The sequence below is a fragment of the Rattus norvegicus genome, chromosome 4 (assembly GCF_036323735.1).
Source record: "Rattus norvegicus strain BN/NHsdMcwi chromosome 4, GRCr8, whole genome shotgun sequence".
NCBI lineage: Eukaryota > Metazoa > Chordata > Mammalia > Rodentia > Muridae > Rattus > Rattus norvegicus.
Genome location: NC_086022.1, coordinates 55192021 through 55208797, shown reverse-complemented (window position 1 = coordinate 55208797; position 16777 = coordinate 55192021). Strand labels below are relative to the sequence as shown.

Genomic DNA, 16777 nt, shown 5'->3' with positions numbered 1-16777 from the left:
TATTGGTTAGTAGGATGATGGTTTTTCAGAAAGGTTACAGGTCATCACATTGGGTATATTGACGTCAGATGTATTTCTCAGCAAGGTCACAACTTTATCATATCATTATTCATCCTGACCACCAGATTTGTATTAGTTTCTGCAGCTGGCTGGGGGTTTTCCATTAACCTGGTCATAATTAATTCTAACCATAATAATAGCATCAATAATGGAGGGTTTCAAGGGCATCGCTCCCAACACTACTTCTCTTGGGTTTATTTATTTCTTTTTGTTCTAGAGCTTTTAGGTGTGCTGTCAAGCTGCTAACATATGCTCTTTCCTGTTTCTTTTTGCAGGCACTCAGAGCTATGAGTTTTCCTCTTAGTACCGCTTTCATTGTGTTCCATAAGTTTGGGAATGTTGTATCTTCATTTTCATTAAATTCTAGGAAGTCTTTAATTTCTTTATTTCTTCCTTGACCAAGTTGTCATCGAGTAGAGAATTGTTCAACTTCCATGTATATTTGTCTTTCTGTCATTATTGTTGTTATTGTAGGCCAGTCTTATTCTGTGGTGATCTGATAGGATGGATGGGATTAATTCTATCTTCCTGTATCTTTTGAGGCCTGTTTTGTAACCGATTACATGGTCAGTTTTGGAGAAGGTTCTGTGAGGTGCTGAGAAGAAGGTATATCCTCAGTATTTTTAATTACAAAGAATACTACAAAAGTATTCTTTTTTATTTTCAATGGGAACATGTTAAAAAACAAAACAGTAGGTCTTACTGATAAAAAATATCATTTAAATATTTCATCCTAGAAGCTGTGGTCATGTTGGGAGCACAGATATGTCCTCACTGAGTTCATGTTGCATTCATAAACATAAGTATATGCAAATTGTATTATAGAGCAGTTAGCTGAAGGTAAGCTCTTAAGTAGGCTTAATAGGAGAAAAATCTGTCTCATACTTTACTAATATACAGTATTAAGACTAGGATCTAAAGATAATTATGAAGTAGACTGGGCTAGAACTATAAACTAAAGGAATCATTTATGAAAAGTCTTCATAGCATTTTCTGTTTTAAAGGACAGTGAAACAAACTGAAAGAGATAAATCTTGATCTAAGTATGGATTTCTTAAGCATTTTCATTCCAACTTGACCTTTCCTGAGCCTTCATCCCTCCTCCTTCAGCATGCCCTTAATTGCCTTCAGATTGATGGTGATGACCTCTTCTGTGCCTGAATATCAGGTCATAATGAGCACCTGTGACCCTCTTACTTCCTACCAGTCTCAGTGTCTGAGCCTGAACTGTCAACCTTAGTCATCTAACTTGACAGAGGATACAGTTTTACAACTTTGCATTTGACATGTCAATTCATACCATTGAAAGTTTTTAAATAACATGATCAGAAAATACATCATTCTCAGAAGCAATTATGAATGGCAATATAAAATTAAAATGTTATTTAAAAACACTGATGGCAGTATATATTTAGTTACTAGGTAGCATAATCATTCTTTGTTCTGATCATATTATTAAATAATGAAAAAAATGCCATGGGGAGCTATAATTACTTAGTATGTATGCTTATGCTTCATATTTCTATCAGATATGTTTAGATGAATCCAGTGCATTAGTAAAAAATTCATGACTAGTAATGAAACATCTGTTATTATGGGGATAATGTATTTCTGTGTTTCTTCTGAGATACCAAATTAAAATGAATGCTATCAATTTTATCTTAACAGTCATTGAGACTTTAAAATGCATCTTTCAGACATAGCATGATGTCTGCACTCTAGCAAGATAGGCAGTGAAATCTAAAACTATCCATCCTATAGTTTTAGTTACAGTTGCATTTTTATTTCTGTTGACAGAACTCATCCTTCAATAGGATTAAGTGCAGCAACAGAAGTCAGGCAAATCACACTGATGTTTGTGTTCAGCGACGTCTCAACTTAGTGAATATCAGCACAGAGAAGTACTAGAATAAGTGTGTTCTAATGGACCCAGTCGATGGCTGGGTCTCTTACATAAAGTAGTGTGATGTCACAGTTTGGTTGCATAGTGTCAGTAATGTCTATGTATACCTAACTATGTAGGTAGGGGAATCACCTTTATGGGGCTCATGTTTTGAATTTTCTTAATGTTATAATGTATATATCTATATATATCACCAAGTAAAACCTTTCATTAAACTTATTTTATAAATGCTAAATTTACTTTAGAGATGGCAGGTGCAATTTGGCTTCTTTACTACTTGATTTAAAAAAGCTTTTCCTTGCATCCTGAATATCGAAGATTATATATGGTCTGTAGTGTACTATTATTTCTGATCACAATCTTTGTGTGGTAGGAAATGCTCTATTTCCCAAAGCTTATATTATGTCATGGAAGAAGAATAATGCTTATTCTTTTTACAAGTCGATCAGTCTTGTTATGAAAAGAACATACAATATTCAAAATACTGACTTCATAACTATGACACTTTTAGAATCCTTGGATATGTGTATGTTGTTCATGTGTGTTCCCTTTCATCCCTGTGAGTGCAAGCATGCACGCTGAGTAACAACCTCTGGTAGTGTTCCACTGGACCTGTCTACCCACTCATTTTTGTTTTGTTTGAATTTGAGACAAGGTCTCTCAGGCCTGGACTGTTCAGATTCAGGAGCCCTGTCACTGAGCCCCGGGGATCAGTCTCATCAGTGCAGGATTACAAATGCCACTCACTGCACCTGTGTTGTTGTTTGTTTTTAAAACTGGGTTCTGGAAACCAAAGGACTCCTCATGCTTACTCAGCAAGGACTTTAGTGACAGAGCTATCTCCCTAGCCCTCCATGTGATTCTTTAAGATGTCATTCTGTTATTAAACACTGGTCTCTGTAGGATTTGGGAGTTTTAATGTTGCAGTTTCTAAGTGAAAACAGGCACTGGCTTTCCCTTTTTCAGCGCCTACAATGAATTGCCATGGTATTTCTCAGTGATGGTGCCTCTCTGAGACACTTCACTGACTTACTTTCAGTAATAGAAGCCATCAAAGCTGTAGCTGTTCATCACTTCCCTGGAGGTGGGGCATGAAACTGTTGGCTGTTCGTATTTGCTGATTTTCATATACATGAAAGATTTTGATTGGAGTTTGAGGATTATATCTAGATTTTGGTGCATAATATGACATTTGCCTTTTATAATTTCCTGTAGCTAATTATTAACTGTATAATTCTGTCTAAAAACCTGTTACATCGGGGTTGGGGATTTGGCTCAGTGGTAGAGCGCTTGCCTAGCAAGCACAAGGCCCTGGGTTCGGTCCTCAGCTCCAAAAAAAAAAAAAAACAAAAACAAAAAAAAAAAAAAACCTGTTACGTTTTTACTCATTTGTATTCATTGAAAGAATTAAATAGCAATAAAAAAGAGACAGTATTATAGATAAAAAGGAAATGAAAAAAAATCTGCAGAGGCATCTCTCATGGATTATGTATTTTATGTATGCATGCTTCTTTGATTAAAGACCTCTTTAGGTAAGCTACATTTCTTTTCCCTTACAATAAAACACCAAGGCAATTTACACTTAGTCATGCTGGGGAAATTGGGTGAATTGCTCAAGATTGCAATAAAGAGCTTAATTTATCATCTGTTATGCTTTCAGATTTATGTCAAGTTATGCAAATGTTACCAAAGAGTAAAACTAGTTAAATACCTTCTCTTCAGTTTGAATCTAAAATATTCCTGAAGTATTTAAGCATATACATGTGTATTTATATACATGCATACTTGTAGGATGCACTGTTGGGATAAAGGATATGATATGATATGATATGATATGATATGATATGATATTCTTAGTTATTCTTTCTGCTCTCTCCATCTTCACTATTTACGTCAGGTATCAAGGCAACAGACTATTGAATTATCTTTAATTTTGTGTTTTCATTTGGGAAAGATTGAAAGTTTACATTAGGGTAAAAATATGTGTAATCTATCTAATAACTTTGTTGGATCACTTCCTTGGAGCAATTATCAAAGCCTCTTGAGACAGGCTCATTGCCGTTCTTACCTGGTACACTTAGTCTTGAGTTAGAATTGAGACATTATGTATTTCTCATCCTTGATTATCCTTGGTTCTACTGGGATTGCCTCATTGTGTGTCTTTGACTGTAATGGCTATTCCTGGTTGTCAACTTGACTGCATCTGGAATGAACTACCATCCAGAATTGGAAGGCTCACCTGTGATCTAGATCTTGAGGTTGGGAGATACAAGTTTCTGACCTGGATCTTGGCATGGAGATCTTGTGGTATAGTGACTATGAATCCCAGGAGACTAAGGCAAGGAGATCTCTGAGTTCAAGGTCACCTGGGACAAAGTAAGTCCCAGATCCAGGCATGGTGGTACACACCTTTAATCAGGGATACAACTTCTGCTGGAGACCAACATAAGGACATTGGACGAAGGAAGATTTGCTCTTCTTCACTTGTTCACATTTACTTGCCAGCACATCTCTTTGGAATCTACTAGCCTTGTGGGACTGGGAAACTACTAGATCCTTGGACTTCCCACTCACAGCTGATCATTGTGTGGAGTTGGACTATAGACTATATGTCATCATAACATTCCCTTTCTATGTAGAGACTACCCATAAGTTCTGTGACTCTAGAGAACCCTGACTAATACATTGACATTTTTATTTACTTTTTGAATAAGGAGAGACAGTATAAATGGTTATGTTCTATGCTCAGTTCTTCTAGAAACTTCCTTTATATCCACAATGAATTTCCTTTTCCAGGAGGTTAGCAGCTAAATAAAAGCAGCTAATTGAGACACCAGGTCTGTACTTTCAGAGTTGTATGCCAGTTCTGACCAGGTTGGCACTGTGTTTTGGTAGAATATTTTTACGCAGTAGATTTATCTTATTAAGACAGTATCTTATAATGACAAAGCCACGTGGGGAGGAAAGCCTCCTGGGGAGAAAAGGGTTCATTTGGCTTACACTTCCACACCTCTATTCATCATCAAAGGAAGTCAGGACTGGAATTCAAATAGGGAAGGAACCTGGAGGCAGGAGGGATGCAGGGAACATGGAGAACATGCTGCTTACTCCACATGGCTTAGTCATGTGTATGAATCATAGCTATTGCAGTTTAGTAGCAGTTTTATTAGACTGAATAAATAGTCTCATAATGATCTTGGATTCTAAATTTATAGGTGAAACGTTCCATTCTTCTGTAGTGAACTTACTTTTTGCTATTTCCTGTTATCTTCATGAAATTGTAACTACCATAACATCATTGAGATGCAGCATAATTTACCTCACTAGAAAGCTTTGATGCTCCCTTACTGGTTTAAGCTTATCTTTCTTTGGGGTTATACTATCTTTAACAGTGTGCACAGTAGGGACATTAATTAGATAGGCTAAGTGTGCTCTCTCACACTTGGTGTGCTCTCTCACCTCCAGGGTGCTTTGGTTCAGACACCTTACCTAACTTGCCTGAGAACTTGGATTTCCTTTTTTAAAGTTAGAAGCAATTTTCTCTGCTGCATTCAGGTTTATAAGAATTCAGGCGAGTTTTGGGATTACATATATATCTGTAATTACTTAGCTCCTTTCCTTAGACACAATGAGGCCTTGTTAATTGTTAACCACTAAGTGGGAGCAGGTTTCCCTTTTAGAGCCATGGTTGCAAGATATATTGATTAACATAAATAATTTGTTTTCATATTTGAAAAGTAGTAATTACTCAACTTCTATATTTGAAATATTGTCAACTAAGGTATTTTATATTTTACTAGTTTTTATTTGGCTTCCTAAATTAACAGTATCTAGTTTGTCTTGATTAGTTTAACTCTGGGCAGATCAGTGTTGAAATCTAATGGAGTTCCTTTCCTGCAGTCTGATATTTCAAACTTTGACCAGTTTCAAATTGCAACTTTGTTTTTGTTACTTCTCTAAAACTTTGCATGCTTAATTCCTTTTTTTAAGTTTCTATCCATGTGTGCCAAACTCAAATGTCAGTTCCCGTTTACTTAGGAAAATGTCACACACATCATTAGTTCTGTTCTTATCATTATGAATCATTAACAATGCAGAGAGTATAAACTCTGCCAGTAGCAAGTACTGAGGAATGAACCCTGACTCCCAAGAAAACCTGTCAGCATGTGGAAAATTTAAACTTTGAGGATGAGGAACAATTTATTTAGTGTCTTTATTAAGTGACAAATGAAAGTATTAGGTTCACTTAGACTATTTCTAGAAATATAACTGGAATTTGTGAAGCATATCTATGCAATTATCATTATTAAAATATTAAATACTGGCCACCACAATGGAGTTTTTGGCATTGGAGGAAATTTAAATTTCAGATAGGCTTATGTAAACTATGCAAGGACATAAATATTTAAGGTTCATAGAATGCATTGTATTCTGGCCATCATTTTCAGAATTATGGAACTATCATATGCCTGTGAATTGTTACTTACCTATATGGATGTACAGAGATAGAAGTAGGTTTTTGTGTTTTGTTTCAAGGGAGCTCTTGATTTATGCAAAGAATGTTTCTTTTTTTCTGGCCTCCCTATATTTAATAACAAAATCATATCTAAAGTATTTAAGAACATGAAAGACACAGAAGGTCTTTTTTTTTTCTTCCTACACTGGCTAAAAGGGATAGGTAGATGTAGTTACAAAAGAGAAACTGAAAATTATGTGAAAGTTGGGAACCAGAATGCATGTTGTGCTCTGTCCAGATATGGACTTTAGGTGAAACACACACATTTTGAGATTTCAGGCCTCTTTGCCAAGTCAGATGCTGCTAGAGTGTTTCTCTCTGATATAAATCCATCCCATTTCATAGGCTTCTGTTTATAAAACTCAGGGCATACAGATAGTCTCTATGACTTAGACATTCCCTAATGCGTCCCCAGTCTTATAGCAGACTGCTTATAGCAACTTGTTTTCCCTTTTTTCCACTATTTCCTGAGAATTCCACAGACTCTCTTTCCAGATCCAGTTATCTTTCCTCCTGTGAACCCCCACAGCACCCTCTTCTATCCCATCTTTATTCTTAAGTGTCAGCTTCCAAAACTTAGAAACTCTGTCTTGGACCAACAGCTACCACACTTTGGAAGGACTTAGCACTCCATACCATGGAGCCCATGCCCAATACATTTTTAAGATGCAGAGAGGGCAACAGAAACCAAGGAATGGAAAATCCACTCAAGAGAAACAAGGTCTGGTAATCAGTACCTTGAATTATAAGCATCCCAGACCTAGATGCTTAGACACCAACATAAAACAGGACAAGATATATCCCTAGATCCCAGCAGCTCCAGTCCAGTAACCCTGAGCATTTCAACAGAGGTGGAGACAAGGACTTCAAAATAGCCTCTATGAAAATGTTCAAGGACCTTAAAGAATATAGGAATGAAGCCATTTAATGAAAATACAAACAAACATTGGAATGAAATTAAGAAAAATGTTCAAAACCTGAAAGTGAAGATTAAACTGTTAAAGAAAGCTTCAAATGAAGTAAAACTAGAAATGAGTAATTTAGGGAGCTAAATAAAATCTCAGAGACAATCTTCCACTACAGAATACAAAAGATAAAAGAGAGAATATCGGGTATTGAAGATAGGAGAAATGGATACCTTGGTCAAAGAAAATGTTAAATAAAAAAAAAAATCTAAGCACAAAACATCAAGGAAATGAGACATTATTTAAAGACTAAATCTAAGAATAAGGAATCGAGGAAGGAGAAGAAAGCAAAGTAAAATGTACAGAAAATATTTTCAACAAGATTGAAGGTAAAAATTTCCCTAACTTAAAGAAGGAGACCCCTATCAAGGTACAAGAAGCATACAGAATACTTGACTGGACAAGAAAAGAGAGTTACCATAACACAATAATCAAAACTAAATGGAAAGAAAAAATTTAAAAGCTATAGAGGGGTAAAAAAATAACCAAGTAGCATTCGGAACCAGACCTATTAGATTGACAGATAGATGTTCCACAAACTAAAACACTACAGATGCCAGCCCAAATTTTCATACCCAGCAGAAGTTTCAACGTCTAGATGGAGAAAGACATTCCAGGACAACACAAAATTAAGCAGTACCAGTCTACAAATCCAGCTATACAGAAGACACTAGAAGGAAAGCTTCAACCTGAGGAAGTTAACAACATGCAAGAAAACACAAAAGTTATTCCTCTTCCTGGTTTGCCCTCCTTGGTTTTAAAGTAACAAAAGAATTTTTTCCCAGAACAATAATGTACAATATATTTTCATACCTTCTTCTCTCTCTTTGCTAATGTGGGTTCTTGTCTATTGTGTGCCATCTTACTTAGGTTAGGGAAGGCAGGACGGCAGTGCACTGGGTTAGTGTGTCATTTCCCGAACTACAGCAGTATCTGCTACAACTTTAAATAGTAACGATGCTAAAGATGTGTTTCCCTGAAAGCACAAATGTTAATTTTTCCAAATTAAAATATTATTCCTGTTGGCCTGTTTATTGAAATGTAATTTTATATAAATTCTGAATTTTATTATATGCTTACTATGACAAGATGGGTTTGTAAACTTTCTTATCATTCATATCTATATAGTACAGATAAGAATTTTTACATCTTCTCATGTATATTGTTTCTCTCTCCCCCCCCCCCCCAATTAATGGTGAGAGTCAAACTCAGGGCCTTGCTCATGTTAGACAAACATTTTTATTCCCATAGCTCTCACTGTCAGTATAATTATATTTATTTTACAAATTTAATTTTGTTTACTTGAATATATTCATCTTTCATGACTTTTATACCTTAACAAAAAAGTTATTTCTTCTCCAGAAAAATAATGTGTGCTATTTATTTTTGTTTTAGTATATATCTTAAGATTAAATTTTGTGGATCACTTTTCAGCTTAATTTTGTAATTGTATTCAAAACTAAAAAGATATCCTTATCTCTTTTTTCTTAGAAGTCTTAATAATAGAAGTGAGTACAATTTGTTGTTTTAAAATAAGCATGTTCTACTTTTATCAGATAGATACATTGAAATACTTTAATTTTTTGTTAAATATTTTTTTGTTTCGCAGATTATTGCTCAGTTGTAACAATTGTGGACCCAACAAATGTGAAGTTAACGTGCATGCTCTTTAGTGGAAACTATGAAGCCCTTCCGATCATTTACAAAGTTGGAGACATTGTTCGCTTCCATAGGCTGAAGGTATAATTCATCCTTTCTGCAACCTACATTATTAGACAAGAAGTCTTCATTGTTCACTAACAGCAGTTAGTACTAATTATATGGCTGCCTTGTTAAAATGTGACCAGATACGAAATGTAAATAGACTCAGGCTTCATTAATAGCTAGACTCCTCTCATTTAAATAAATTGCATGTCCTCTTTCCCTAGACATGTAGTAGCAGCCTTGATTCCGACTGCTTCCAGTTTGTCCTGTTATTTCCAAATACACTTGATGTTCTCAAGTTTCCATGTATAATTTGCAAAGGATAGGATACATCCTTGTAACTTATTTTTGATTAATTTAAGATGGGGTTCTTACTTTGTTGCTCCGACTGGCTTCAGACTCCGGAAGTACAAGTTGTATAGTTCTGGTAAACTGAGGAAGGGAAGACTAAAACTCTACCCAGCTAAAAGAACTTGACTCTCTCTAGAGAGACAAAGGTATAGAGTTGTATCCAGAAGCCTGCTGGGCTTAGGGGTGTTTTGCCTCTGAATACAACTGAAAACTGTGCTGTACAGGCCAGACAAGATCGCGTGAGGATTGTAAGAACCTCTGTGTTAGCAGAATTAAGGTTGCAATAGAGATGCTTGTGGTCTAGTCTGGGCAAGGATAACTAATGTTCTATTGTCTTGTTCTTCATTATTATTGTGATGAAATGCCAGACAGGTACAGCTTACCAAAAGGCAGTTCATTTGGGCTCATTCTCCCGCAGAGAGACTGACAGCAGCATGTCTTGGGTGACTGCCAGAATAAGATGCACAAGAAAACAGGTCTAGAAGTAGAACTAGAGGGTGTGGGTACCTAATACTAGCACTGAGGCCCTGTGCTCTGTAGTCACCACAACCAGTGTTACCACCGAGCCTGGAGTGAGCCTTTCACACAACCCATAACTAGGCCTTTGTACAAGTCTGGTAAGACCCCCCCACAAAGCTTTACCTTATCTCACGAAGGGCGTCCTTCTAGAAGTCTTCTTGTACTCATTCTGTCAAGAACTACAAGTCCTACTACAGATTGCAGGGTGAGTCCTGCTAAGGTGGGCTTGGGGGACACCCTGTGCTTTCCCTTTAAGAGAGCATAAATTCAGTCTTTTGTCAGTTTTAGGTGCTCAACTAGGAACTTGCCAAAAGGAGCAGACCTCTGTCCATAGGAAGAGGCAACCTTCAAAATCTTTGAGGCCTTGCTCTCCAGTTCCTTACCATCAAGAACAGAAGGCTTGCTGTGAGTCTAGGAGCTCTCTACCAAGAGGTAGAAGAAGAAAGTTTTCAAAAGTAAATGGACTTTCCAAACAAATCCCACGGTGACTCAGGCATTGAGTCTATTAAATAGTTTTATAGTATGTTCAGCAAATTTAAATGTTAAACAAGTAAAAATAAATCAGCAGTCAAAGCAGACAGATAGAAACTGAACAAGAAACAAGAGAGCAGTACAGTACCTAAAAGGAAGAAGAAACGAAAAGTCTACTGTGTGCACTCATAGGGATTACTTACTGAGGGTAGATCCAAAGACTCTACCAAGTATGAAGGCAGAGTGGAGAAAAATAGACCATAATGACCTTTGCAGCATCTAGTAATGTAATGTGTAGCTTAGCGTTTGGGAGGGAAAAAAACAAAAGAGGGGAATATATTTAAGAGAGCAAGGCAAACCTTAAAAAACGTAATGGCTGAGGAAAGCATTGAAAAGCACGGTCAGACCTGTTACCAGCTGGAAGAAAAATAGCATGTCCTTTGTAGGCATCAGTAGCAATGGTCTCTGATAAAAATTGATGAACCTGGAATTTTATATTTAGCCAAACTATTCTTTAGTAGGTCTTTCCAACTAAAATTGGTGGCAAAGTTGCAAAACTCTTTGACTGTAAGTAAATATGAGTGGTTTTTGATTTTTCTTAATAATTTCACTCAGAGGTAAATGACTTCAGCAAAAGCAGTCGTATTGGTCAGTAATAGTAATACAAGGGACAGATAGGTAATTAGGTGGAATTACACCACTGACAAGTTACAGTTAGTTGTATGGTACGGAGGATGTAAAGGTAAGTGGGAAATTTAAAGCAAGGAGGGTCTTGTACAGCATTCGTGATTCTGTACACACCATGATGCAAACAATTCATTTATACCTAAGAAAGTAAATGAAGTGTCAAGACGTCCATGACATGGGGAAAAACGAACAATAGGAAACAGAGTTTTAAAAAACAAGAGTGAGGAACAGTAGTAAAACAGGGAGGTGACAGAGGATACTCACCCATAACCATAATGTTTATAGAGAGCTTGAATACCACTGGAAAATATAAGTTACATAAATATCAAGAGTCAAATATCTGCTGCTTATAAATTTCACTTTAAATATGAAAACAAACACAAATTGATGAGTATAGGAATTTTTTTTTATCAAGCAAGCAGAAAATGAAATAATTACTTTTTTCAGTCATAGAATATTACCACAGCTTCTAAACCACGAGGAAGTATTTCATATGAACAGGTGAGCTCATGAGCTGAGTACTAACACTACATGTTTGGTCGGTGTGCATTTGTAAAGGAGCCCACAGAGTTGCAGAGAGAACGTCCTCACCACAGGACTCAGCGTATTCCGTCATCAAGACGCCTGAGCCTCTGTCGTGTGCATTACTAAACACGTTCGTGCCTTCAGGATCTTGCTATGCCACATAAATAGCTACCACATTATTCCTTCATCTTATCAAAAATTAGGGTTAATTAAAAACTCATAAACATAAAAATGCAAGTTTAATAGGATTTGCATACTATTTTTCTAAAGTATAAATTTTTTCTTAATGGTTTAAATTTTACATGGTTGTGTATTGTGACATATTATCAATTGATTGTATTGTTTTGCGAGCTAATTCAATGGATAAAAAAATAATTGCTCTGTTACTTATACTAGAAAAATATATAACTTCCAGTGTCTTTGTTTCCTGAGTTTTATTTATTTTCTACTTTGTCCCACTTTCTTAGATCCAAGTATATAAAAATGAGCTTCAGGGAATCAACAGCTCTGGGTTCGCGTCTTTGACATTTGAAGGAACATTAGGGACACCTGTCACAGCACGTACTTCAAGCAAAGTTTTTAGCTTCACTTCTCAGGACCAAAAAATGGTAGAAGCTTTGCGAGTTTGGGCATCCAAGCACATTGCAGCTTCTTCAAGTTTAGTGCAGCTGTGTGACGCTCAGCCCCTGCAATATTATGACCTGACCTGTCAGCTTCTGGGTAAAGCAGAAGTGGATGGAACAGCCTTTCTTCTAAAGGTAGACTGTAATATGAAATCGTGCTTTAGTCCCACCTGTCGTTCAGGAGCCTGTAGCATTCTGAGTGTTTGTACACTGCTTTTCAGACTGAATGTAACCGAATGTATTGTTGTTGACATCCCCCTTCCCCTTTTGGCATAGTTCTACTCCTGCATTTCCCTGTGCTTTTCATTCACAGAAAAAAACAGTATGGTCAAGTATGAGTTTTAGAAACAGTGTGACCCTCACTCCTTTTAATAAGAATAACTTAGAGAATAATGACACTTCTGTTTTGGGATTTCTGCTACTTCGTAAAAGTGAACTCTATTGTTTTCCATTATCTTCTTTCTTCTGGCCATTGGCTTCTGTTCCCATGTCTTTCACTGCCTGGTTCATGGGAAAAGGCATAAAGAACTTGAAATGTTTGTTGCTATCTTGGGTTTTAATCAGCCAGGAAAAAAAATGAAGTCTTATAACACTGTAATCTTCATTTACTCCTACACCCCGAAAAACCTAGGGCAGATACTTCTTTTTCCGTGCATGACCATATTATAGAGGGGTTTTTAGCAGCATCTTCTTGGCTGAGAACCTTGTTTATCCTGAGACAACTGTTATCAGTTGTCTGCTTATTTGAAATAATTAGACAAGAAATACAATGTCATAGTCCTTAGACAAGACAGGGCTTAGCATTGCGGTTATGGTTGGGGCATTTTAAAGGAACAGTGAAAAAGTAGAACTCACTGAATAAAATACAAAGATTTTGAAGTTGATAGCTTTATATAAACAGAGCATAGAAATAAATTCTCATTTTAAAGAAAGTTAAGTAAAGTAAATAAAGCTAAACCAAACAAATGTAAAATCATCTACAGTTAGAAGGAATCTTAGATAAATCACTTATGTTCCCCAGTCAATGTGATTTCCTTAACACATGGCCATTTATTAAGCATTGAACGTTACTAAGAACAAAAACACTCTGTCTTTGCACATAGCACCTGTTGACTGTTAATGACTGTTAAAACCCTGTAGCTGATACAGTCATACATGCATATTTCTTTCTAAAGAACTAATATATATATATATATATATATATATATATATATATATATACATACATACATACACACACACACACACAATGTCTGCTAATATTAGTAGATAATCCATTTCCTGATAGGTGAACCTTGGGTAAAGGCCTTATTATATTGTCTTTTTAGATGTATTCTTTGAGGCCTTCATAAATCTATACAATAAACTGTTAGATCCACCTCCTATTTCTCCTTTTATTTCTTCATTCATCCTCACAAAACATCTCATTCCCACCTTCATGTCCTTTCCTTTTGCTGTTTTTCTTTTTTTTCCGTATTGTTTTATTTTCAATAACTCACTAAGGTCATTTAGTTTTGCCAATATATCCTTGACTGTGAGTCCATTTACTGGAGCATAGTAAACGTAGTAAGCATAGTAAAGTGGTCGCATTTCCCAGAGAAAATGATTCTCCTCCAGAAGCTGTTGACCACAAATGTTAGGGGTGAAACCTGGTCAGCTCCTCCCACTCCTGGTTTGAACATTAGTAGGTCTTAGTAAGTAAGATCAAGGAATTTATTTTAAAATAGAGCATTGAGAAATAAATACATAAAAAAATTAATAAGGCTTTCTTGAGGACAGCTTAATTTGTCTGAAACATCTTTGCAAATCAATATTTTTATGAATTTCTATAATTGAAATCATTTAAAGGATATGAAAAAGTATACTAGAAATAATAGTTTACCTTATATACAGTCAAAACCTGGAAGGGAAAAATGTAGTAATTGACTGCGCAAACTATTTTTGTATTCTAGAATGTTCTATGACTACACAGTAAAATTGTAGCCTTGAGCTTGCTACAATAAATTTTAACGTGTCTTTGTCTGTGTGCTAACTGTGTGCACACATTAGCAAAACTACCCTGGGAAGGATGCACGGCAGTGCCCTGCTGCCAACTACTTTGAGGGAATAGAATTAAAACTGATTTCTCTCTGACGTTGATTTTCTTAGTCATCAAAAATAATTTTAATCAAATATTAAAAACAGGGAAATAGACATTATTCTAAGTTACACTTATTAGTATTATTTTCATTTTCAATTACAGTACAGTAGTAATCTTGGTCCCTTTTTTAGTAATCATGATAAATCTATTTCAGGTTTTCTTAGTAGCTATGAATCTAGTATCATTTCTATTGCTTTGATAAGTAAGACACCTTAGCCAAAATGATTGTAGGGAGGGGAAGAGCTGATGACATGATGCCTACAGAGCACAGCCCAGAGGGCAGTCAGGAGAGACATTCAGAGAACCTAAAGCATCATGTTTCAGTCCGCATTCTACTCATGCACAGCCCAGGAAGTGAAGCAGAAATCATGAAGGGTGTTCCTGTGTGCTGGCTTATAGAGTAGCTTACACTCAGTTAGCTTCGGGACAGCATGCCTTGGGATGCTGCTGCTCTCTGGAGTGAGCCTTGCTTGTCAATCAACAGTCAAAAGAGAACCCCACAGACATGTACCCTGGCCAGACTGCTCTAGCCTCTATTTTAATTATCTGTGTATGTGTACATTTATATAGATGCCTGGTAAGGCCAGAAGAGTGTCTTAGGTCCCGTAAAGATGGAGTTACAGTCAGTTGTAAGGTGCTTGACATTGGTACAGGAAACCAAACTAACGTCTTCTCTAACAGTTATACGTCCTCTCTTTCCTGCCCTGAAAAGATTTTAAACACAGCTTCAATGTTTCTCTATTACTCTGTTCATATAATGTACATGCTAAAAAATACTTTTAAGTTTAAATTTCTCTGAACTTATTCTGACTTCTTCATATTCAGTTTGAAACAAGTACAATCTGATTGTTTTAATGATTTTTTTGTCTTAGTTTGCCTCATATCTTTGTTTTTGTAGTAACCAGAAGGCATACGACCAGAGCTGACGGGTATGGTGGAGGAGATACAGAGAGGGAGAGAAGGGTAGGGGAAAGGGGTGAGGTATTTCATAGCTAGTTCATAGTTTGTTTGTATCATCAGCGACTCTTTGGTCTTTGTATCTCCACGGTGGTGTGCTTATCCCCAGTAGTTCATAGTGACTCCTCCTACAGTCACAGATTGATACTCACCATTCTAAAGCACTAGGTACTTAGAGCATGCCTCTGTTCATTTTAGGCTTGCCTCGCTGTGTTTGGATTAAGGTCATTAAGCTTTGCTTTGCTATCCCATGGCAGGTATGGGACGGAACCAGGACTATGTTTCCCTCTTGGAGAGTCTCCATACAAAATCTTACCTTTGAAGGTGACTTGAGTCACATTCAGCGGCTACAGAGTCTGGTGATAGACATTCTAGTCTATGACAATCATGTTCAAGTGGCAAAATCCCTCAAGGTGATGTTAAGTAGACAGATGCATATTATTTTGTTTTTATATCCTTTTTAGTTTTGTATATAATGTTTGCAAGCGATATTTGATGTGTAGAAATTAACTTCAGATTTATTTATCTTCAAAATTTTACTTGAAAAATGAGTATCTAATTTAAATTTAAAAACTTTGAATATGATATATATGTATATATATCATAGAAACAGACATTTTAAAATTAGTTTTATTTGTGGATATAATTGCATAATTAACTCTTCTTCTTTTCTTCCAACTCCTTTCTTGCATTCCCCATTTCTTGCTGTCTTTAAATTTATTTTCATGGCCTTTTTTGCTTTGTTAGAGTGTGTGTGTTTTCTAAATATATAAACAGTATCTATTCCATCCTTAAATGTTACTTGCATGTATGTTTTCAGAGTTGGCCTTTCGTTGTCTTAGTGAGGGTTTCTACTGCTGCGAAGAGACTCCATGACCACAGCAACTCTTTCATTTAATTGTGACTGGGTTTAAGCTTCAGAGGTTTAGTCCATTATCAATATGGTGGAAAGCATGGGGGCTTCGAAATCAGACATGACTCTTGGAAGGAGCCAAGAGTTCTGTATCTGGATCAGCGGAAGCAAGAAGAGCAAGCCATTGAACCTGGCTTGAGCTTCTGAAACCTCAAAGCCAACAGGGTCACACCTACTCGAACAAGGCTGCATATCCTAATAATACCATGCCCTGTGGGCCTATATGGGCCATTTTCATTCAAAGCACACTATTCCACTTCCTGGCCCCTGTAGGCTTATAGCCATATCATAATGCAGAAATGCACTTAGTCTAACTTCAAAAGTCCCCTTAGTCTGTCACACTTATCTCTTCCTTCATACTCCTGTTTTTGAAATGTTGCCTGAACTTCAGGTTTTATCCATCAGAAAGCTATCACTAAAGCAGTATTTATCTCCAATGTGAT

At 36.3% G+C, this 16777-nt stretch overlaps 1 protein-coding gene across 6 annotated transcripts in view; it reads left to right on the top strand.

Moving 5' to 3' along the window:
- Pot1 (protection of telomeres 1) overlaps positions 1–16777 on the top strand; it is a 57768-nt gene that overhangs the window by 19791 nt on the left and 21200 nt on the right. For all 6 annotated transcript variants that reach the window (XR_010065690.1, XR_010065689.1, XM_063286481.1 and 3 more), the window contains 3 exons: positions 9054–9184; positions 12169–12459; positions 15679–15834. Coding sequence is in view for 4 of the 6 variants with exons in the window: in XM_063286481.1 (XP_063142551.1) it covers positions 9054–9184; positions 12169–12459; positions 15679–15834 (578 nt within the window). In the remaining 2 variants the exon portion in view is untranslated. The remainder of the gene's footprint in view (positions 1–9053; positions 9185–12168; positions 12460–15678; positions 15835–16777) is intronic.